General features: G+C 49.5%; 1 protein-coding gene across 1 annotated transcript in view; it reads right to left on the bottom strand.

Moving 5' to 3' along the window:
• SHISA6 (shisa family member 6) overlaps positions 1-21997 on the bottom strand; it is a 250936-nt gene extending 228939 nt beyond the window's left edge. The window contains exons 1-2 of the mRNA XM_065648020.1: positions 21321-21997; positions 6563-6723 (exon numbers count right to left, since the gene is read on the bottom strand). Coding sequence (XP_065504092.1) covers positions 6563-6723; positions 21321-21997 — 838 coding nt within the window. The remainder of the gene's footprint in view (positions 1-6562; positions 6724-21320) is intronic.
• Positions 21998-22556: the final 559 nt, after the last annotated feature.

The raw sequence follows: 22556 nt of genomic DNA, 5'->3' as shown, positions 1-22556 counted from the left end.
AGGCATATATAACCTGGAGGAAATCTGAAAAGCCGACTGCCCGGGATCTCCCTGGGCTTTGGGAAGGGGCCAGAGCTGAGCCCGTAGCCCAGGGAGAGCAGGGCCAGGTGCCGTGATCTCCTCCCCATGCAATGATTAGGATGGAAGTTCTCCCCATGATGCTCTGCCTTTATTTGGCTAGAGACGTTAGCTACGACTTCCATAAAGATTGAAAGCCTCTCCTGCATTTCTTCACATTCAGAACAAGCTCAGAATATGCCGCTGGGTGGAAGGCACTGCTGAAAACAGCACTTTGAATATGTACATCTCCGGAACATCCTGACTCAAATGGCTTATTAAAAGTCTTCCCCAGATATATCAGGCTAATCAGAGCACTCGCCTGTGTCGTTTGTTGCATGCGAAGTGGTAATCCTGTCAATGAGATGTTCTTCACAGCTGCAGGTGCCCCTGTCCCTAGTGCAGGTGAACAGCAGAAGATTTTTCACACTGGAAAATTATCTCAGTGTACGGTCAGCTCCTTGCTGGCACATCTGGAGCTGGTTTCAGGACCAGCGTATTCTGTTGGTCCACCGATTTGATATTCTGAGAATTAAGAGGCTAAAAGAACAAAAAACTAGGCCAGAGCCTTTTCTCCAGCAAGTACAATAAAAGAGTCTTCCCCCTGCTCTTACAGCCTCCCGATCCTGGTGGCAGTCAGAAGCAGCACAATTCCAGGCACAGATTTTTCCTACCTGCCTTATGCTCGAGTAGGTGACGTCTGGGGACCCTTCACTGCTGACAGCATTCCACAGCGGCAGCAAGGACACTCTTGTCCTGAACATTGTTGGAGACCTTCTCCTCCCACATACCTTCCCACATCCGTCTAATGGTCCTGAGTGTCCCTTCTCTTACAGGTTGGCAATACTATCAAGGTGAACTGTTGAAAAAGAGCCACTGTGGAGGAGCTAGAATGAGACGGAGCGAATAAAGGCTCAATTGAGACCATGCGATGTCCTGGAGCATCATAGATTTGTACCAGCTGTGAGTCTGGGACACAAACCTCCCTGACCCATAAGGATTTACCCAAACCAAACCCATGTCCCATCACTATGATAGTACAACACTGATTTCCACCAGCCAAAGATCTGTTTCAAATTCTGACTTGGAGTCTTTTATGGTCTGGTGTCTGTAAAATAGTAATGAAACAGCTTCCTGCACGACTGCTAGTCCTGAGCTGGCTGCCCCTCTGTCACCAAGGCGGTCAGAAAACTCATATCTGACAATTTCCGTGGGGATTGAATCGTGCAGGTGCTTTGCTCAGCCACATTTTGGGAAAAGCAAACCAGCCACTTGCATCTGAGTTCTAGAAGGCCTTTCGAATACCCAAGGATGGTATTGGAGATAGTCACGTGAGTCAAGAATCCAGTCTTAATTTTTCCACTAATGCTAATGTCCATCAGCATCACCGTCACAGGAACTGTCCTCATCTTTTCTGACACATCAGTTGACTGTGGACGTTGCGGGATTGCCTCCAGCTCAAACTCTGTCTCTTGTGCCAAATGCAGCACCTTCCTCTATGGGAGCACATTGCTACTTCTGTGTGACGTTTTCCAAGCCCACAGCCCACAGGAACTATTGACCTTTCTCCCATCTGTGCTCGTTCTTGTCTATGTTTGCTGGCCATCCGCTGAGCAAATGAACGGCACTGACCTTCACACCAGATGTCAGGATAGATAATGTGGCCAAGGAGAAAAGACAAGGGAAATATTGCTAGAGTTTTCATCCCAATGCCCCTAAAGGTGCTACTGTGATAGAGACATTAGAAATGCCAATAGATAACTAGATGAGATGGATTTCCTGTAATCTCAGATTCATCATATTCTACCTGTTACAATACCAAACACTGAACTACCAAGAGGTCTGTGTGGGCTGGAGAACCGTTCCTGGCTACAGAGAGTGCTGTAGCTCATACTAATGAGGTGGTGCACAGCTGGAGAGGTATCCTCTGACCCAAGCAATCTGTAGGCACAGCTTCCAGCTCTTCCTACCTGCACAGAGCCTCCCACCACCAAACCAGCAGTGCTGTCTAACAGCAATGAGCTGACACGTCAGTGGAAGTGAGGGTGGGTGGAAGGGGAGGTGAACTGTCCCCTGACACTGCAAAAGGGCATGAGCTTGGTTCTCCGAGGAAAGCAAAAGTGGCAATAATCTCTGGAGAGATGCTCTTCAGACACTTGGGAAATGCATTCTGCTTCTGATAAATAGTCAGCTCCCACACCACCTGGGGAAGGTGGCTGTTGTAAAGCAGTAGGGTGAAGCCTTCTTGAAACCAGCTCTCTCGTCTGAACAATGACAATTGTCTCCATGTCTGGGACAGAGAGGCCTACTTCTCTTTTTCACTTAAACAAGCATTAGTTAGACCTGAGTTCTTCCATTTCAAACCTCAACAGAGAAACACAGACTAAACCGAACAGCAGGCCCTCCTGTCCCACTGCAGAGCTCAGACAGTTCTGAGAGCACCTCCTGGGAAGTGCCCGGGCAAACACACTGGGGACTTTGCCTTGATCCTGAACTCTCCTTGGGGCATCTGCGACAGCTGGAGGCAGTGCCCATGGCTCGGTGCACTACCCGAGCAAGCTGTATCTTCCCATCTTTTGCTGTGACCATCTGGGGCGGCCCGAGTGCTTGCAGGAACACGCGGGCCGTGGACTCATCTCTCCATCAGGACACGCCAGGCACCACCCGGCAACTCCAGTGCCGCAGACGTGTCCTCAGCAGCACCTGCACACGCTGCTCTGTTCGGACTCTGCCGCCTCCCACTCAGAACGCCTCCATTTGTCACTGTCACCCACAATCATTTTGTTCACCAACACCAAACAAGCCTAATGGAAAAATGAAGCTACAGTTTATTTAGCAAGACTTAAGGGCACCCTTCTAGTTGTAAGTTTGGAAACAAAAGTTTCAAGTAAAACAAATATGAAACTCAATTTCAGCCTGTGTGTAACAGCTATAGTCCTTTCTGGTTGCTTAACCTCTCAGACTCTGGAGTCCTGAGACAAACCACAGCCAGCAGACCTGATACTTTTCAGATCAAAACAGCAAAACCCTACAGCTGCGGTCTTCTCAAGGCAATTTGCAGCACCAGTGAGCAGCGCTTTCCCTGCATCTTGCTACTACATATTCCTGCCTCTATTATTTTCACACAGCTGTCCCCATTCCCCTCTTTTTATTTCTTTTCTTCCCCTCCTCCCCAAAAAGCAATTATTGATGGTGATTCCTCTTCCACTTCCATACTGGGGCTTGCCAGCTTTATTCTATTTTAACGTGCTATAACTCATTCTTCTTTTCCGATTTTTACTTCCCTCCCAACCTAAAAGGATTTAGCATTCACTTATACAATTTCCTGATTACCGCAATAATCTGAAGATTAGCTGAGTGACAGACTATAGTTACAATGGAGCATTGCCCTATTCCGCAAATGAAACAGTATAAAAAATGTTAACTGTATAGCTCTTTTATGAGCTCGAGATCTTTTGTAAGTGATTAGCTTTCTGTCTCATATGATATATGAGGACATGTTAATAACAGACACAACAGTGCCAGGAACAAGTTCTTTTGGGCAAGCTACAAGAGCAAGTTTTCCCTTCCCAGCTTTGGCGGGGGCTTGGTGTGACATTCGGTCCAACTGGCCGCCCCGCGGCAGAAGTGACCAACCACCCTACCGCTGCCAGCACCTCTGGGAGCCTGTGCTGGGAGTCAAGTGTCTCTGCCTCAGGGACCTGCACAAACTGGAGAACTGGGCGATCACCAGCCGCATGAAGTTCAACAAGGGCAAGTGCCAGATTTTGCACCTGGGACACGGCAACCCTGGCTGTACATACAGACTGGGGGACGAGATGCTGGAGAGCAGCTCCATGCAGAGGGATCTGGGGGTTCTGGTTAGTGGCAAGTTGAACATGAGCCAACAGTGTGTCCTGGCAGCCAAGAGGGCCCCGTGTCCTGGTGCACCCAGCACAGCACGGCCAGCTGGGCAGGGAGGGGATTGTCCCGCTCTGCTCTGCGCTGGGGCGGCCTCACCTGGAGCATTCACTGTGTGCAGGGCTGGGGACACAGGAGAAAAGGAGATAAAGCTGCTGGAGAGTGTCCAGAGGAGGGACATGAAGTTGGCAAAGGGTTTGGAGGGGAAACCGTATGAGGAGCGGCTGAAGTCCCGGGGTTTGTTCAGCTGGAGCAGAGGAGACTGAGGGCAGAGCTCATGGGGCTGCAGCTCCAGCAGGGGAGCAGGAGGGGCAGGGCTGAGCTCTTCTCTCTGTGACAGTGACAGAACCCAGGGAACGGCAGGAAGATGTGCCAGGGAGGGGCAGTTGGACATGAGGAAAAGGTTCTTCACCCAGAGGGTGCTGGACACTGGAACAGGCTCCCCAGGGAGGTGTCACGGCCCCAGCCTGACAGTGTTCAAGAAGAGACTGGACAACGTCCTCAGACACACGGGGTGACCTGTGGGGTGTCCTGTGCAGGGACAGGAGCTGGACTCGATGGTCCTTGGGGGTCCCTTCCAGCTCAGGATATTCTGTGATTCTACGCTCCATAGCTGGGTTTGCAAACAGCTTCTTTCAGTGGGCTCCTACTACCTGTGGCTCGCCGGCTTCAGCCCTGCTGAACCGTAATGGCTTTTCTCCTCCACACGATACAAGCAAACACACAGACAAGCAGAGGCTGAAGCATCTTTAACATCATGCTTTTTCCTTCCCAGCCACTCTGCCTCACTCTTCTCACATCCCAGCCCTCAGCAAGGACCAAGTGGACTCCCTACCAGGTGCTGACACTTTGTGGTGTCACCACTTGTACTAACACCCCACTCACAACACCTGTGCTCTGGTCCTTGTACCCTTGTGTGCCCCCACTAATGTAGTAGTAAGTCTAAAAGACATCCATTAGAGCCATCAGCTACCAAGGGACACCGAAGAAGAATACTGCAATTAGCAATTCCCCACTCAAACCTTCCCGTTTGCATTTTCTCAGACTCACAGTGCCTCAACATGACACCTAATTCAGACTTCTAGTACCTGGCTGGTCTCTTCTGCTGCAAGCAAAGAATTTCTTCTGCCTCTTCATTTAGGGTTTGCCTGCCCTAACTAGCCAACGGAAAGAGATGGGGTGTCTTCAGAAAGGGATTCATCTTATCACAAGGCTTATGCCAGAGTTGTTCTCTGGTGGTGTCTATACCTGTTCACTGGTCATAAACCCTTATTTCTTGTGTTTCTATGCTGGGGCAGAATGACATATCCTCTCAAGTGCCAGTCCCGAGCCCTAGATATGCAAAAGCACCTTCCTCTTCAACAACTCATCTCATGAACTGTTCTCCAGCCTGAAGTTTTGTTTCACGGGTATAACTCTCTGGCATACAAAATTACAGGGTTCACTGGCCTCTGAGTGAAAACTGGAGAGCAAAGAAACCCTTCTTAGTTCTCAGGGAAATTATTTCATTCCCAGCAGCAGGGGAGGCCCCAGAGAACACAGAGAACACAGTCACCTGGCCCTGTCTCCACAGGGTGATGCACATTGCAGCAAAACCCTTCTAATAGTCACCACAACAGCGCGACAGGAACCGAACAGTCACTGCCCTCGGCCATGGGCCCTTTCCACAAAGAGCAGAGCACGTCCAGCCTGCGGGCCGCGCAGCAGCCGGAGCTCCCGCTGGCTTCGTTCAGAAGCTTCCCCAGTAGAGACCATTAGCAAAACCTTCCCTGATTGCCGGGTGACACAGGTCAGGAAACGCCACCTGGAAACTTGGACGTGAAGCTGAACAGCTTGTGACTGAATGAGGGCATTTCTTTGAGGCACCACATCCAGTTGTGACTGAGATATAGCAAGTGATGGCAAGTCCCACTCAACAAAGGTGGCCAGCAACCATCGAGAAACGGCTTGTACAACTGTCGGCATCTGAAGCATTAAATAAATCACAACAATACGTTTAACTAAGAGGCTGGCATCCACGCGCCTCTGGGCAAATCAAGGCAAAAAGTAGGCAAGTGATGTGACCAAATTCACCCAGCCAGCAGAAGCCAGAAACAAAAAAAAAATTGTGTGTCCCAATTCCCAGGTCAATGGTCCTGGAGAACCTCAGGCCAGGGTCTTGAAGCTCCCGGGATGCTCTCCAGGTCACCTTCCACGCTGTCTTCTCGGCACATGCACACAGCTCACCTGAATAAATAAACTGTCCCTGGTTATATGGGTTTCTTTCTTCTTAGCTGCTGTGTGCAGAGAGCCCGATTATGCTGTGTAGCATATGTGTTTTGTTAGAAATGCACAGTGTTCTAAGCTTAATGCAAGCATTTTGGTATAAGCTGAATTTATACCTCACTGATTCTGAATTTTTAAAGCGCCTAGAGACAACAGCCACTGTGTTCAGCAAAAACCTCAAAGAATCATCAACACTGATCCTTGCACTATCTGATTGCCTTTTAAAGCCATTTTTTATTATCCTAATTTTAGGTTTACAAAATCCAAGTCAAGTGTGACGTTCTGCTGACTTCGAACTGTTCGGCCAGCCCTGAAGAGCGAGCAGGAAAGCAGCACTTACCTGGGTTACTTTTGGAGGTGCGCACAGGGGTGTAATGGTTTTTGGAAGATGTCCTGACTGGGGTGTTTTCTTTGGGGGAGGTATCTATGGCCGAGATAGTCTCTCTTTCACAGTGTGCTATTGGGATTGGTCCCTGCTGTCTTAAGATGTCAGCCAGAGCCCTGGGGAGAGAGAAAGAGGGAAAAAAACGTATTTTCACACAGTAGCTAGAATGGCATTCAGTATTTCCACTTCCACAGTTGCTGTGTGAATCCAGCAGTAGTTGGATTTCTACTATAAACAGAAAAAAAAAAAAAAAAAGCAACAATAACAAACCAAAAAAATATATGGCTTAAAAGCTCAGTTTCTTTTTGTGTGTCTGCTGCCTGTATTTATAGGTTCGTCTGGCTATTGTTTAGTTTATCATATGATTGCACTAATTCACTTCACCCCAGGGTTATGCTTTCTCTCCATCATTCTCCTTGCGGTCAGTGACAGTGCAGACGAACTGTTCTCCGTAGCACAAAGTGCTGCCTTCATAAAGAGCCACCACTGAACACGCCAGAGCCCTAAGTCTCAGGCACTGTGATCTTCTATTTACTCAGTTCTACACCAAAACCACCCTGCCCGAGCCAAACTTCTTTAAGATTGAATCAAATCAGGAGTCTGGTCCCCACACCCCTTACATCCTTGGGTTTTGTGCAAAAAGCTCAATACACAGGAGAGGTGGGAGTGGGATTCCTAAAGAACCACCAGCGCTCCAGAAGAAAACGATGAAACAATTTTCATGGGTTAATGTCAACACAGCCATTAGCCTCCTTTTAGCTTTTCGTCCATTAGGGGTTTCTTTAATGGTGCCGAGGTCTCTCTGCTATTCCCCAAGAAAAAGAAACGTCACACAGTTCAGCTGCATCCAATGTTTTCCCCTTGGATAAGTGGATAATCAAAGATTTTTTTCCTCTGTGAACATCATGGACACAGTGGCACAATTATAGCCTGAAATGCACTGATTTTCTTAGTGCAGCCACGAGCTATCTCTTGAGCCATAGGAAAAGGAGGAAAGGCGGTGGCTTGTCTGGATTATAGGGGACAGTGGTGGTTTAAAGATTACAGAGTTTGAAAGGTTCTTTTCTCTTGGCAGAGGGAATATGCCTAATGTCACCTTGTGTACCAAACAAGATGTAAGAAGGAAAAATTCCTTCATTGCCTATTGATGAAAATGACGCTGGTGTTGCTCGTATCTACTAGCATTCCTTAAACGCTATATATTTAGTCTTTCATATGAGAAATAGTTTGGGACCTGAGTCCATTCCATTTTCCAAATAATTTCCTCTACAGACTGCTATCCCTGTGCATAATGAATTGCAATGCCAATGTGTTCTACAAAAGAAACTCTTGGAAGATCTCAGAGGCTCCAGAAGAGGATTACATCAGTTCACAACCACCCTGTACAGAATAAGAATATTTTTAACCTTCTTTGACTGTTCATTGTTTGCAGAGAGAGTAGGCATAGAGGCTATAACCTATCATACGATATGTATATGTGCACAGATACTGACACATACAGATTAAACAGTTTGTCACATGCAGGGACATAAAAGGAGAGATTTTTTTTGTGTGTGTGTGGTAAGATAGGATCAGAGAGAGATGAAGGTGGCAGCAATAAGAGATACTCAACCCTGTCCCAAGTCAGGGCTCCTTTTGTTTGCTCCTATGGTCATTCCGGGCTGAAGAAGAGGAACTGGTATTTGGTGTTCTCCAAAAGATGCTGAGTTCCCACTGATTGACACAGATCTGTGGGTGCTCACCATTTTTTACCGTCACGCCTCAGGTATCTCACACTGGTCACCAACTCACAGGCCACGCTTGAAATTTCGGCCCCTTGCTCAAGGTTGTACAGAACACGAGTGGCAGAAAAAGGACCCTACGCTGGGCCCTGAGGACCCTGCCCTGTGCGACACTGCTCGGTTCCTCCCGAGCAGAGGATTCATTCAACCACCGGCGATCCTGATGGCTTTTCTAGGCAAATACCTCCCCACCGCACTATAGATCTTGCTGATTGAGGAGGACGTGGGAAGCTAATGAGGTCTATCTATTTGGCACCAGCATCCAGTACATCCCGCTGGAGACAACACATTTTCTCAAGACAGCAGGTTGGCAGAACTCAGCCCTCAGTACATATCTCCAAGATATATTAAGCATCAGATGACCATTTAATGGTATCTGCAGTACAGGAATGCAAAGAGTCATTTTTCAATCACAGAGATTGTATTAGGACCATTATTTACTAGCCCATAGCGGCTTGGGCTCATTTTGAACACTTGTCGAAGACACTTTTAGTGTCAAAAGTGCAATCACTCAGAGTACAGAGGAAGATGACAGCATGGATAACACTAAAACACCATATACTGCTTAGATGAATATAATAGAGACGGCTGGGCAGGAGAGGTCATGTCGGGGACTGGCGTGCACTGGGATGAGGTACAGAGGCGGTATAAGAAACTCAAAGACGAGGAGGCAGAGCTGGAGGTGCTGGTGGGATGGAAATGGAAGAGTACGAACCAGTCCTCCCCAAAGCTGAGTTTGTTTAAGCTGACAAAGAGAGGCTAAGAGAGGTCCTACATCCCACTAATGGGGAGTTGCAAAGGAGATAGAGATAAGGCAAAGATGTTGTGATAAGGGCAATTCCACTTGGTTATAAAAGAAAAAAAAGTCATGGTGGGATAGCAAAACACTGAAACAGGGACCCAGAGAGGCCTAGGGATCTCCTTCCTTGGAGATCTTCAAATTCAGCTGGATAAGGCTCCAAACAACCTCCTCTACCGCTTAAGCTGGTCTTGCTTTAAGCAGATGGCAGGACGAGGGACATCTAGAGGTCCCTTCCAACCTAGATTCTGAGTCTAGGACCACCCGACACTGCAGGTCATTTTGTTTCTCCTGATACTCTTGTCGTTTCTCCTACTATTATAACTCTCTGAATGGGGTTTGATATAGTCCTAAGAACAGAGCTTCCCCACCTCCTGGATGGACACTTTACCTCCATTCACTAAAAATAATTGAGGCAATTAAAGTGATTATGCTCTGGAACGATTGGACATCAGTCATTATCTACTCAAAAGCCAAACCCTGAGCCCGCTGCCCTCCATGAGGACAAAACTAAATTCCAGGATAATGTTTCAATTTGTGAACAGTTTCTCATAAAACTACACTTGGCTGTCCCTTGGTTACAGCCAGGACCTGAACTCACTGATCCTTATCACAAACAAAATACGGTGATAAGAACAATTTTAATCCCTTCTTTGTTCTGCATTCTGAAGGAATAGCTTTTCTCTGGGTTAGTCGTTGGTCACAACACAACAAGGACGTGATTTCTAGTCGCCTGCCAGCCACATGGAAGAGAGGAGACCGGTGCTCCCAGATGAGCTGTAGAAATCACAGGTGATATTCAGGAAAGTGATGTCTGCCGTGTCAGAATATACATGGGACAAATTGAACATAACTATCAAAAGCAGACCTAGCTCATAAGTGTATGGGACTAAACCTGAGTTCAGCAGCACTGAAGGTGTAATCTTCTTATGCCCTAAACACACTGAACTGTGTGTCCTGAGCGCTCACTCTTTGTCCTCTTCTTTATTGTCTATGTAGAGGAAAAAAGACTGTTCAGCACCAGCAGAGGTGGAGGAGAAAGTCAAACTTGGATCAACCTGGTTAGTTCCTTGCCAATTCAATCACATTGTTGTGTGTGATCCAGTTTATTTCCATAGAGCACAGAGGGCTGAGTCCCACGCTGGTGGAAAGTCAGTCACACTTAACTGAGGAAGGATTTGGTCGGTGTGAATCTCTTGAGTACAACTGTCTAGCTGTCCACTGCAAAAGCTTCAGTAATAATAGAGAAATAGAGTCACTTGAAATTATTGGGTCTTGTGTGTGCAGCCATTTGGGTACAATTAGTCTCACAGATGTCAGCAGCATCCTGAACACCTGCACAAGGCTATGAGGCACTTCAGAAATCTTTCTATGACGACACATCTCTTATCTCAGGAAAACAAACCTCACTCGCTGGAACGCGTTACCTGTGGCAGCGGATGGAGTAGCCAGAGTTGTGTAACTGTACAATCATATCCTGAGATAATGATTTGTGACAGCTTTTTCATTAACGTCATTTATGTGAGAACGCTAAAGCTTTTTTCCACGTAAACCCAGAATAGACATAGTGACATCAGGGATGTTGTTCGAGACCAGGGCTGGATTAGCAGCACAGGAGAAAAACCTACTGATGTCTTGCATGGTAGGACATCCCAAAGCAGAGCAGGGCAGGTCCTGCTCCCATGTATGTCAGCAGGGAAGGGTCTCGTGCAACACCGGACTAAGTGAGCAGTTCAAGAAGAAACACTGTGAGGTGAACACGGGGACCCAAATGCAAAGAAGTAGTTGTGGTTACTTTCAAAAGGAAAAAAAAAAAAAAAAAATAAAAGTCTTGTTGGAAATACAACGAGCCAAAAGGGATGGGTGTCAGCAGTAGGGTGGCAAGGCTGGGCATCAGCTGGGGCCCCGATGCTGAAAGATAAAATCAACAGGCTTTGCTAAAAAGCAAAGAGAATGAAGGCAAGGCCACCTGGGAGAGGGGCAATGGCAGGGAGTGACAGAAAACAGAACAAGAAAGTGAGCAGAATGGTACAAAGTGGAGGAAACAGACAGGAACAAACTGAAGACAGACAAGGCAGGGTGTGAAGTCCGGCAGATACATGCAGGGTATTCACCTCTCAGTCTTAGCACGGAGATGTGGGAGGGGAGGTGGGGCTTTTTTTGTGCAATAGGGAAGTAAATCATCACTAATGAGTTCTCAGGCTCAAGCGAGTGATCTTTCCTCTCTATGTAGCACTAGCGAGACACATCTGGAGTGCTGTGCCCAGTGCTGGGCTCCTCGTGCGCATCGTGGAGCGGGTCCACATGAGGGTCACAAAAGGACTTAGAGCATCTCATACATGGGAGAGAGGCTGAGACAGCTGGGACTGTTCAACCTAGAGAACAAAAAGCTCAGGAGGATCTTATCGATGTGTTTCAATAACAGACGGGAGGGTGTAAAGCAGATAGAGCCAGGCCCTTCTCAGCAGTGTCCAGTGACAGAACAAGAGGCAATGGGCACAAACTGAAATACAGGAAGTGCCACTTAAGCACAAGAAGAAACTCTTCTACACTGAGAGTGCTCGAACACTGAAACAGTGTCCAGGAACGTCACAGAGTCTCCACCGTTGGTGACATTTAAAACCCAACTGGCCACAGTCCTGGGCAGCCTGATGGAGCTGCCCCTGCTTGGAGTCTAGACTGGCTAACCTCCAGAAGCGCCCCCAACCTCAGCAATCCTGTGATTCTGTAGAGTTTTGTACAGCCAAACCAGATTATCCCACTGGAGGGTCCAGCCTCCAGCACCATAAATGAGTTCAAAACACAGCAGACAGAACACCCACTATAGAGCTGGTCCAATCCTCATAGACCCAGACTAATGCAAAGGCTCCAGTGGGTTTTCTTCAGGCTAGGCCAAGTCACTGACAGCAGACCCAGGCTGACAGAGCTCCAGGTCCATTTTCATAAGAGGCTCTTCCTACACTGTGAAACGTCTCCATTTTCCACAGCCACTGTCAGTGCATTAGCGTCCTGACCTCAGCAGGTCTGGCATGGTGACTTGCTTGTCTCCTGCACCCACGGGCAGAAATCCCTTGCCCTGAAGTGCTCTGTGGACTGAAGGAGGAAGGATTTGGCTCATACCAATGAGAAAGCTGGAGGCAGGGCTGGGACCAGAGTCCAGTTTCCCTGTCTAGGGCCTCACTCACTGGCTGAGGAAGCTCCATCTGAATAAACGCACCCCCGGCATCCCTGGCTATTCGGCAGTTTTTTCCAGGACCTGTCTGTGGAAACACAAAACTCATGTCCGTGCCCCAGGACTGGCAAGGACTTCATGGACTGTATTTGATGGAGACATCTCCAGTCGACACGACCCTCTCCCCTTGGGCTGGAGAGAAGAGAAAAAAAAAAAAGAAAACAAACAAAAAACCACACCACATAGATGCTGGGAATATAGGGAGAAGAGATTTTCAGCTCTAATTGACAGTATGAGTGTGGGCACAGCGATCCCTTCCACTGAAAACAAGGGGAGCTTTGGTGACAGCGCCAACAGGCCGGAATGTGGCCTGTGGGACGTAACATTGGAGTAGAGAGGTGATAGGAAGTGCTGACTATTTGCAGGTTGCACACATGCAAAACTTCTGCCCGTTGCCTTCTGAAAATTTCCTCTCTTTGATGCCTCATGTATGGGGTGTCAGAAAACATAACTGGATGTTCAAAGTATTTGTGAATTTGGGAAAGAATGGAAAAAGAATGACCAAATGGAACTGGCAGAACACAATAAAAAGAGCAGCGTCAGGGTGAACTAAAAGCCTGCTGAAAGCATAGCTGTGATGGAGTTTGTGGCAGAGCTCCAACCAGCTTCCACACAGCCAGGATTCCACTACAAGTCCTTAAAAAAAAGAGTGAGGTTAAAGACTCCCCTGTGCTCTCTTACTAACCCAGGAAGAAAGAGGCAGTTAGTCTGCGAGAGGCGAGTTATCCGCCGTGGAGCCAGCTCCCCGCGAAGGAACAGGTCTCTCCAAGGAGCGGGATTTCAGTCACCAGCATGGCCATGCATTATCCACGGGTTTTCTGGTGCCTGTCCCCAGACCTGCTGCGCCCCTCGTGACGTTCCACGCGCTGCCCCTGACCCAGTGCAGTCTGAGCCGTGGGTCAGACGGGCTCCGCGCTGCAGCTCCTGCCAGCGGAGGGATGCGCAACCGTGTCGTCCCCCCACGCGTGCTGTGAAACAACAGACGGGAGGACCAGTGTCCAGCTCCTTTCATCAGCTGTCCCCATCGCTGCTGCCTCCTTGGCATCGCCCCCAGGGCACGTTTCTGGCCACACGCTCTGATGGGGCTTTAGCTGGGGAATCACAGAATCCCCGCCTGGTGGGGGCTGAAGGGCCCCCTGGAGATCCCCCAGCCCAGCCCCCCTGCTCACGCAGGGTCACCAGAGCAGATCACACAGGTCGGTCCAGGCGGGTTTGAATGTCTCCAGAGAAGGAGACTCCACACCCGCTCTGGGCAGCCTGGTCCAGGCTCTGGCACCTCCCGGCAAAGAAGTTTCTCCTCATGTTCAGCTGGACCCTCCTGTGTTTCAGTCTGTGCCCGTTGCCCCTCACCCTGGCGTTGGGCACCACTGAACAGAGTCTGGTCCATCCTCTGACACCCACCCTGAGATATTGATCACATTGATCAGGTCCCTCTCAGCTCCTCTTCTCCAGCTGAACAGCCCCAGCTCTCTCAGTCTCTCCCCATAAGATGCTCCAGACATAGGGCTTTTACTGATTACACAAACACCACTGCAGACAGATACACATGGGGATGCTGCTGCCAACAAACCCCTCTGGCCAGCAGCACCTTCACATGGAAGCAACTCTGCCCAAGTTGAGCTTGTTTCTGAAAGTGCCAGCGCTCAGCAGCATCCTAGAGATGCACCAGTCCCAGGTCAGCAAAAGAGAGAACTGGTCTCTGCAGCTGCCAGAAACAAAAGCAGCTGGTGCTTCAGAGCAGATGTTTTTTGAGGGGGGAACACTGGAAATGGGTTTTCACAGTAACCCGAGTGGGCATGTGGTGGACACCTGTATATGTGTGTATATAGAAGAACAGGTGAATGCACCCAGAGAGTTAAGAAGGGAAAAAAGACTAAGCATTAGGACACCCTTCCAAGAGAGAAGCATTTGTGCACCTGCACTCGGCAGAAGTGAGGAAATGTTCTTTCTTAAGGCTACAAGGGAAAGTCAGATGTCCTCTGAAAAATCCTTATGTCAATTACGAGAATTATTTGTGAAACTCCTGGCATTTAGTCCATCTTTAATGACAAATATCACTGAACGCTTAATTACAGACGTACTAAGGACCAGATTGTTACCCCAAATGATGGCAGCAGGATGAGGCTGGCAATTTTCCTGACTCACTTTTCTTGGTGAACTCAAAACTAACGCATAGGTGATGTAATTATACGTGGAAAACACATTTCAGCTGAAAAAGTAGTAGTATAGGAGTTAAACTGATAAATCAACAAGAAAAAAAAATAATCTTTCGCTGTGAGCTCATCATCTCTCCTGTCTTTATAACACGAGCTGGAATCAGCAACTGGAAAGTAAAGCTCTTGTCTTTGGGATAGGTTGTTTAGGTTATGTATCAATAGTAAATACCAGCAGAGCTTAAACTGCACATCTTACACAAGTACTTCACACATCTAACACTAATATACAAATTGAATGCTGTGACGTGCACAAGGAATTTACTACAATCACTAAACTCACAACCACTAATACTAGTTCCTTTGAATAATGATACAGCAGGTCCAGAGGAGAGAGAAGCTGTCACATAAAGATCCTGTAATTAAAAAGTTAAAATCAAGCTTTCCAACGGATGTTTCTTCGCAGAGAGCTGTTACACTGAGCAGAGAGTGGCCAGAGCAGCGAGGGTCAAGATCTACCTCTAAACCAGGATTTCGGGCGAGTGGCGCGAAGCAGCAGCTCCAGGTCCCAGCACCCCGAGGTGCCGCGTCCCCGCAAGCCAAGGCCAGGCTGCCACCTGCTGTACTGTCACCACGGCTCCGCAGCAGCGACGTCTCCCTCACCCGCTCTCACCAACCCGGCTACGTGCCCCCGTGCTTGAGACAGCAAGAGGGAGGCTCTTCTCAAAAGAGATCCACCCAGAAAACAAAGCACGAGCGCTGGGGAGAACTGGAAGCAGCGCTACCGTGCAGAAAAGGAACTAAGCGCTGGTCTTGATCGTGGAAAGAAGATAAAATAAAAATAGCAGGTCTTGCTGGGTATTTGACAGGCATGAAAGCCTGCAAGAATCAGGCTAAGAGCTCAGCTGGTACCGTTTTTTAGGCTGCTATTGTTTGCGCTGGGGTATCTGCACGCACAAAGCCTGTAACAGCACTTGGTGGATGCGCGGGGCTTGGAAAAACACACAAGTGCACGCAGAAGAAGTTTCACGTATGAGGTATCTATTTTGCACCAAATCCTATGTTGTAAGCACAATTAAGAGACTTTAAACTTATTGAAGAAAATTGTACTTTCTCTTGAAGGGCCCTGTGACTACAACGAAGGAGGCTGGGGCAAGAGCTGAACTACAGGAAAATATTTATTGTGAAAGAATTCCGGGTTTATCAGGCTGGGTAATGAGACATTTGAGACCTTCATGCAATACAGCACACACAGATCTAAGGAAATACAGATTGCCCACGCGAGTAGGGGCAAAGGCAAGAAAAAAGAACCATGATCTCATTTTCCTGATAAGTTTCAGATCTTCTTACGTGAAACAGAAGTCTTAAAAGATGTCTGATCTCCAAAGACACACAGATCAACTGTTAGTTAAGGATATAAGAGATTACAAAACTAAAAGAAACAGAAGTTCAGAGCTAGACTGGATTCCCTTGACACCTTATGATGGAGGGTTACTAATAGAAAAAGTTAATTAGAAAGAAGAAACATATCAAATAAATGGGAATTAGAGACACTGAAAAGATTTGGTGAGGGCAGGATGGTTTCTGAGAACAGGCTTTCTTACTGGGAGAAGTTCAAAGAGAACAGAGAAGACTTGGAAGCAGCCAGTGGAAGTCAGGCAGCCGCTGTGTGGTTAGCAAAGCCAGTCTCTTTAAAAAAATAGATTCAGAGAGGAAAGTATGGCAAAAAAAAGCAGTTAAAGTGTGCAGTGACCAGAGCTTCACACTGAAGCTTCCCCACTACATGTAAGTGAAGCAAAAGGAAAAATCTTCTGTACAGGTACACGCACACAGATACAAATCCTGCCTTGGTCTGGCCAGCTGGGAATGGGCAATCCATCCGCGCAAACTGGACAAGGTCCAGGTCTTCTCCCTGCACTGGAGTTACCCTGCAGTATTGGTTTGAAAGAGAAGAACTAGTCACGAGTAACTTCCCTGAGGCCACAAAATCGTGCCGCCTTCTGTTTTGCCTTAATCAAGTCAGAAACGTGCCTGTGGACCTACATTCTGTGCCTACGAGAGGGACAGGGCGCTTTAGAGAAGAGACTCAGAAACTATCGGGAATAAACAACACAAAGCTGGGCAAAGAGCAGATAGAAGGCACGTGAGTCAGATGAATGAGATGCAGTGGAGTGAAAAAAAAAAAAAAAGGAAAAAAGGAAAAAAGGCAGACTATAAAAACAAATCAGTGGAAAGAGAAAGAAAGCAGTGACAACAACCCTGAAAGCAAATCTTCTGCATGGTCCCTATGGGCAGGTGTGTTCGTAGTGCTCTCTCCCTGCCCTGGGGAGCGATGAAGTTGGATTGTCTGGCTCAAGGAACACACACCAGCAGAGAGCAGAACTGAATGGGCCAGCTGCGATCACAATTTGAGAAACTCCGTCTAGAGAGAGAGAGTTTTCACAAGCTCCACTGTGAGCGGAGGGGCTGAGACCAGCCGCCCCCCAGCAACCCCGCTGACGACCCCCGGGCCCGTGGGCTGCGAGAGATGCAGCCTGCAGGAACAGAAAACCTCCTCTATTTTAAGCTAGCTTCATGCAAAAAAACAGTGCATGCAGCCTTCCCAGAGCTGTGGACAAATAGAGCCATTGCCTCTGATTTCTGTTGAAATTCAGAGCTGCAGAGTAAAAATGGCAAGAGGTTGATCAGTTTAACTGTGGGCTCTATATGGGAAAAGGATGTTGATTTGTTAAAAAAGAAAAAAAAAGTCAGTTATTATTCACAGAGCATAGGATGCAAAGGAAGAACCCAAAGAAAACAGCAGCACAAATACCTTTCCTCTTTGTAGCAACAAAGATGCCCCAGGAGTTGGGCAACGTGAAATGCCCTGAGCAGAAGGTGCTTGTTTCCCTTCTCCCTTTCAAAAGCCAAAATACTCATCAGACACATTCCATGCAAGGACGGGTACAGAAGGCGGCCTTTTAGCAGGACAGAGCCCGTCTGCTGGGAAAAATCGCGGTGCTGCTTCTCGGCAGCTACACGAGATGAGCTGAGCTCCCACCGCTGCCCCGGGGCCAGCGCTGCCACCGTGTCCCCCATCTCGCAAGTCACGGTCCAGCCGCCCATGCAGCAAACAATCCGTAACACTCCGAACTACAAACAGTTTATTCCAATTTGTGCATTCCTGCCTCGGCAGACAGTGCAACGCTGACTGTTGCTGAGGGCTAAACAGGGGTCACAGAGCGATACTACCAGCAGTGAATTATTCATGTGCTGTAGCATGGGGATTGAGGGTCACAGCCATGGGAAGAGAATATTCTGGGTCACCCCTCCTTGCTACACAAAAACACACCCAGCTTCGAAAACAAACAGCTGATATTCCTTGTTCACTGTCAGATTCCCTAAATCGTTCCCATCCTGAAAGTAAAGAAAATACTCTGCCCACTTAAGAAATGCTTGAGCAAAAAAAACCCCGACAAAGGGATGAAGAGAAACCCTTCTCACAAATGCAGTCAGAGAACAACGGCAGGCAAAATGCTGCTGGGTATAACTCTCAGAAATCAGCCCCAGTTTCTACCTGGAGCCCAGGGTTTATTAGTTCTGGCTGTGTAACTCAAAAGCAAGATGCTGACAAGAGGCAGTAACGTACGGTCAGGCTGAAAGCCCATATAATCATTAAAAAAACAGCTAAGTTTAAAGCATTACAAATGTTTCAGCTCCTGTTTTTCTAAGCACTTCCACTGACTGCTCTTAGAAACGAACTTAAGTATGAGGTCCTGGCACTGCTCAGCTCAGGATCACAGCGGTGCCTCTGCCTCAAAGGTGAGTGGAAGTGCCTGAAAACAAGAGCGGATTTTCAGCTCTGAGATGCACATGCATATCTCGGTGCGCAGACATCCTTTCATTTCACATGAGAGTGACAGTTCTCCTGTGAATTTGTAAACCCTCCTTTCCATCAAAAGACATAAAATGAACCCTGCCTCCATGAAAATGTTCTTTCTAAGTGAGTTAATAAGGATTTTCTGTAAAAGCTGGATGAGAATTTAACAGAGAAATAACATCTACAAGCAGTACTGCTAACCGACCATTTACGATGAAATAAAATTTAAAGTGTGATCTTGTTTATGGTGAAGTGCAGGAAAGTCTTGCTCCATCTTCCCTGGGTGTGAGATATTGTTCACGATGGGCTGTTTCTAGCCTACCGTAACATTTCTGTTTATACTGTTGTTCTCCCCATCCCAGACATTTTGGTGGGATGCACACCGAGATTTAATGCACTTGTCGTCACTACAGTGAATTATTCTGGACGTTACACTTAAGTCCAATTGACACAACCTGAAATAGACAGTAATATCTGACTACATTCTGATTTTCTCCTTCCGTTACTCAGCAGCAGTTTTCAGAGACAAAGACAAACCATTCCACTCCTCATATTTACATTCTGCTTAGAGCACTGATCTCATTTTTCCTCAGATCGATGCAGACCCTGTCTGCTGGAGATACACTTCATAATATTTAAACCACCGTGCAATGCTGATCAAGTTCAGGTAACACAGCTCTGAAAGGTATAATCTTTTACCAGCTACCGTATTATAGAAGTCAATCAACTCCTTAAAATGCTCTGGAAGTCAAGCTTTCCAAGCACTCAATCTGCCATTCATACTTCTGCACACAGGTGAATCATTTTACCAGAACTTATCTAAATAAAGAAAAGCAAGCATCAAAGAAATGAATACATCAGGAATAATTCAGACAAGTCTGGCAACACCGTCTGTGATTTCAAAGGGTATAAGATCCAACCCCGTAGCACTCTGGAGCTAGAGAAAAAGTAACATCTGGGCATCCGAGCCAGATTATAAAATTTAGTGTGAAGATAAGGCCCAGAAAAAGTTGCCTTGAAGCCAAAAGAGCTGGGGAGTTTGGGAACCAGCCCTTAGTAAAGAAAATACTTTTAAAAGCCTATTTTCTGACTAAGCTACTTGCAGGACCCTTCACTATACAGACGCAAGTGACCTAAAAGATATTGCAATGTTTTTAACACAGTGAAGCTATTTTCTTGCAAAGGCAGAGACCGGGGGCAGGTGGGGTTTGTGGTGGGATCCCTGGGCCAGACCCTCAGCAAGTGCCAACCAGCATCACTTCTCGTCCTCAGGGAAGAGCCGGTAACTCACACCCGCCAGCACCCCTGGGTGTGTAGTCTCAAAAAGGGAGCAATCTAAACAAAACCCATCTCCCCAAACAAATAACAACTGCGTCACTCATCTCTTTTTCTTTGTAAAAAGCTAAAAATTCTTCCCTCAGATTCTCTTTACTGCGACTGAAGTTCAGCCTTAAAAACACGGCCAATAATTCTAATTGGTTTAAAATTTCTTAACTAAAATTATTTTTATGAAGCATTACCTCTAAAGATAAGGGCTTTCCCCACTCATGCTCACAACTGTTCTTATAAAGAAGCTCCTCACCGATTTTTATGTTCAAACATAGGAACCTCTTGGATTCAGAGCACACAACAAGTACGCATCACTCGGGTGGACATTTTCACCGAAAAATGAGTATGAACCGAGAGAGTACACGCGTTTGTCCAAAAGGAGAATTGTTATGGAAGCCTGAGCTTTTGCTTTTAAAGAGGATTTTCTCTGACACCTCAAGAGTGTTTCCTCTTATTAAAGCTGTCACAACAGCAATGTGTAAAACCACTGAGAAAAAGGATATCAAACGGAAAGGACAGACTACTAGCTTGAGGTTTCTGGATTCAAAAGGGAAAAGAAAGAAAGAAAGAAGAAAGGAAAGAAAAGGAACACCCCCCAACACCGCTGCTTTCCCCGAACACCAAGCCAAGGCACCGGCTGGGAGGACGCAATTTCCTTCACACTTGTTAAACTTCTCCCTGGCCGGGCAGGGCAGGACCCGCGGGGTCCAGAGCACCCCTGCTGCCCCCGGGGCGGGTGGGGGTCCCGGGGGGCAGGAGGCCGCTCCGCACGGAGGGGCACGGCGCAGCACGGAGCCGGTGCTGAAGGACGGACCGCGACCCTGCTGAGGAGGGGGAGCGCAGAGGGGATGGGGGCAGAGGCCCCGCGGTGCTGGGAGGGCTGAGCGGGGCAGCAGGAGGGGTCCCTGCCTGCGAAGGGGTCGGGAGGGACGGTCGAGGGGTGGGGTTGTCCCTGGACAGAGCGTACAAAAGGGGAACCCTTGGAGAGATGGTGGAAAGGGAAAATCCTTTGAGAGGTGGAGCAAGGAGAGGACTCTTGGACAGCCCTTGCAAAAGAGAAAACCCTTGGATGAGCAGTTCTAGGGGGGGGACTCCTTGAAGTGGTGGCACAACGAAAGATGATTTGGGCACATGGCACAAAAGGGAAGCCCTTCGCCAATGTGAAGGGGAAACCCTTGGACAGGTGGTGCAAGGGGGAAACTCATGGTCGACCAGTGCAAAGGATAAAGACTCTAATAGGTTGTTCTGAGGGGGACTCTTTGGACAGGTAGAGCAGCTGGGGAACCCTTGGACAGTTCATGTAAAAGGGGAACCCTTGGACAGCCAGTTCAAAGGTGGAATTCTTGGACGGGTCATGCAACTCTTGGACAGGCTGTACAAATGGGAAGCCCTTGGGTGGGTGGTCGAAAGGGGGACCCTTGGATGGGTAGTGCCATGGGGAAATCCTTGGATAGACGGTGCAAAGGGGAAGCACTTGGAGAGGCAGTGCAAAGCAGGAACCTTTGGAAAGGAGGGTGTCCCTAGACAGCAGGGGTGCTGGAAGCAAGGGGAGGATCGCACCTGTGTATGTTCATCTCCCGGGGCGGGCGCCGCGCCTTGTCGTAGGCCACCTTGGCAAAGACGCCGGCGATAAGCACGAAGGCGATGGCCCCGCACGAGATGTAGACGGTGGCGTTGGTGCTGTCCTTGTCCGGGTCGTACTTGTTGGCGTCCCCATCGGCGCCGTTGCTGCCGTCGGCGGGCAGCGCGCCGCTGGCGGTGGTGGGGTGGGCCCACTCGGGGCTCTTGTAGTTGCGGCACAGGCTCTGGTTGAGCTTCTCGGCACGCTTGTTGCAGCAGAAGCGGTAGAAGCAGGTGCCGCAGCAGTAGCGGAAGCCCGTCAGGCTGTTGTTGCACTCGAACTCCTTGTCCCACTGCCCGCTCACGTCGTAGTACCCCCAGCACGTCTCGTGTGCCGGGGCCAAGCCCCCGCCGCCGCCCCCGCCGCCGGAGGGCGTCCTGCCGCCCCCCGCGCCCTTCCCGCGCCCGGGCAGCGCCGTGGGGGCGGCAGCCGCCGGGCCCGCCAGCGTCTGGTTCAGGAGCTCCCTGCCCGGCTTGGGGGTCCGCCGCGGCGCCGCCGCCCCCTGGGTCCGGTTGCCCTTGGCGCGGGGGGGCCCGGCCGCCTGCGCGGCCAGCAGCAGGGCCAGGAGCTGCAGGGAGAGCAGGAGCAGCGGCAGCAGCAGGTGCCGCGGCCCCATGGCGGGGCGAGGCGGGGGCGCGGCGGGGCGCGGCGCGGGGTGGGGGCGGCGGGCGGAGGCGCGGGGGCTCAGCGGCCGCGGCGCTGCCCCATGGAGCGGGGGGAGCGGGGAGGGGGTCCCGCTGCCGCCGGGCGGCTCTTCAGCGGCGGCTGCCCGGCGCCGGGCGCTTCATGCCGGCGCGCAGCGAGCGGCAGAGCCGGGCTGGAGGCGGCGGGGTCCCGTGCCGGCCGCTGCTCCTCCGGCGAGGGGCTGCGAGAGACGGGGAGAGGGTCAGAGAGCTCCGCGCCCCGGGCACCCCCGGCCCGCCCCCCGCCTGCGCGCCCTCCGCCCACGGCCTTACCATGCCGGAGCGGGACTGCAGCGGGGCCGCGGAGCAGGCGGGCTGCCCGCGCTCCTGGCGGGGGCGGAGCGGCACGGAGCCGGGCGCGGAGCAGGGGCGGGCGCCGAGCGGAGCCGAGCCGGGCGCCCCGGGTTAGGCCCGCCCACCGCTGCCGGGCCCGCTCCTTACATCACTCCGGGCCGGCGTCACCGAGCGCGGGGCGCCGCTTCGCGAACACGC

Source organism: Caloenas nicobarica, chromosome 18 (assembly GCF_036013445.1).
Source record: "Caloenas nicobarica isolate bCalNic1 chromosome 18, bCalNic1.hap1, whole genome shotgun sequence".
Classification (NCBI taxonomy): Eukaryota; Metazoa; Chordata; class Aves; order Columbiformes; family Columbidae; genus Caloenas; species Caloenas nicobarica.
Note: the sequence above shows the minus strand (reverse complement) of the source record. Positions and strands in the feature narration are given on the sequence as shown.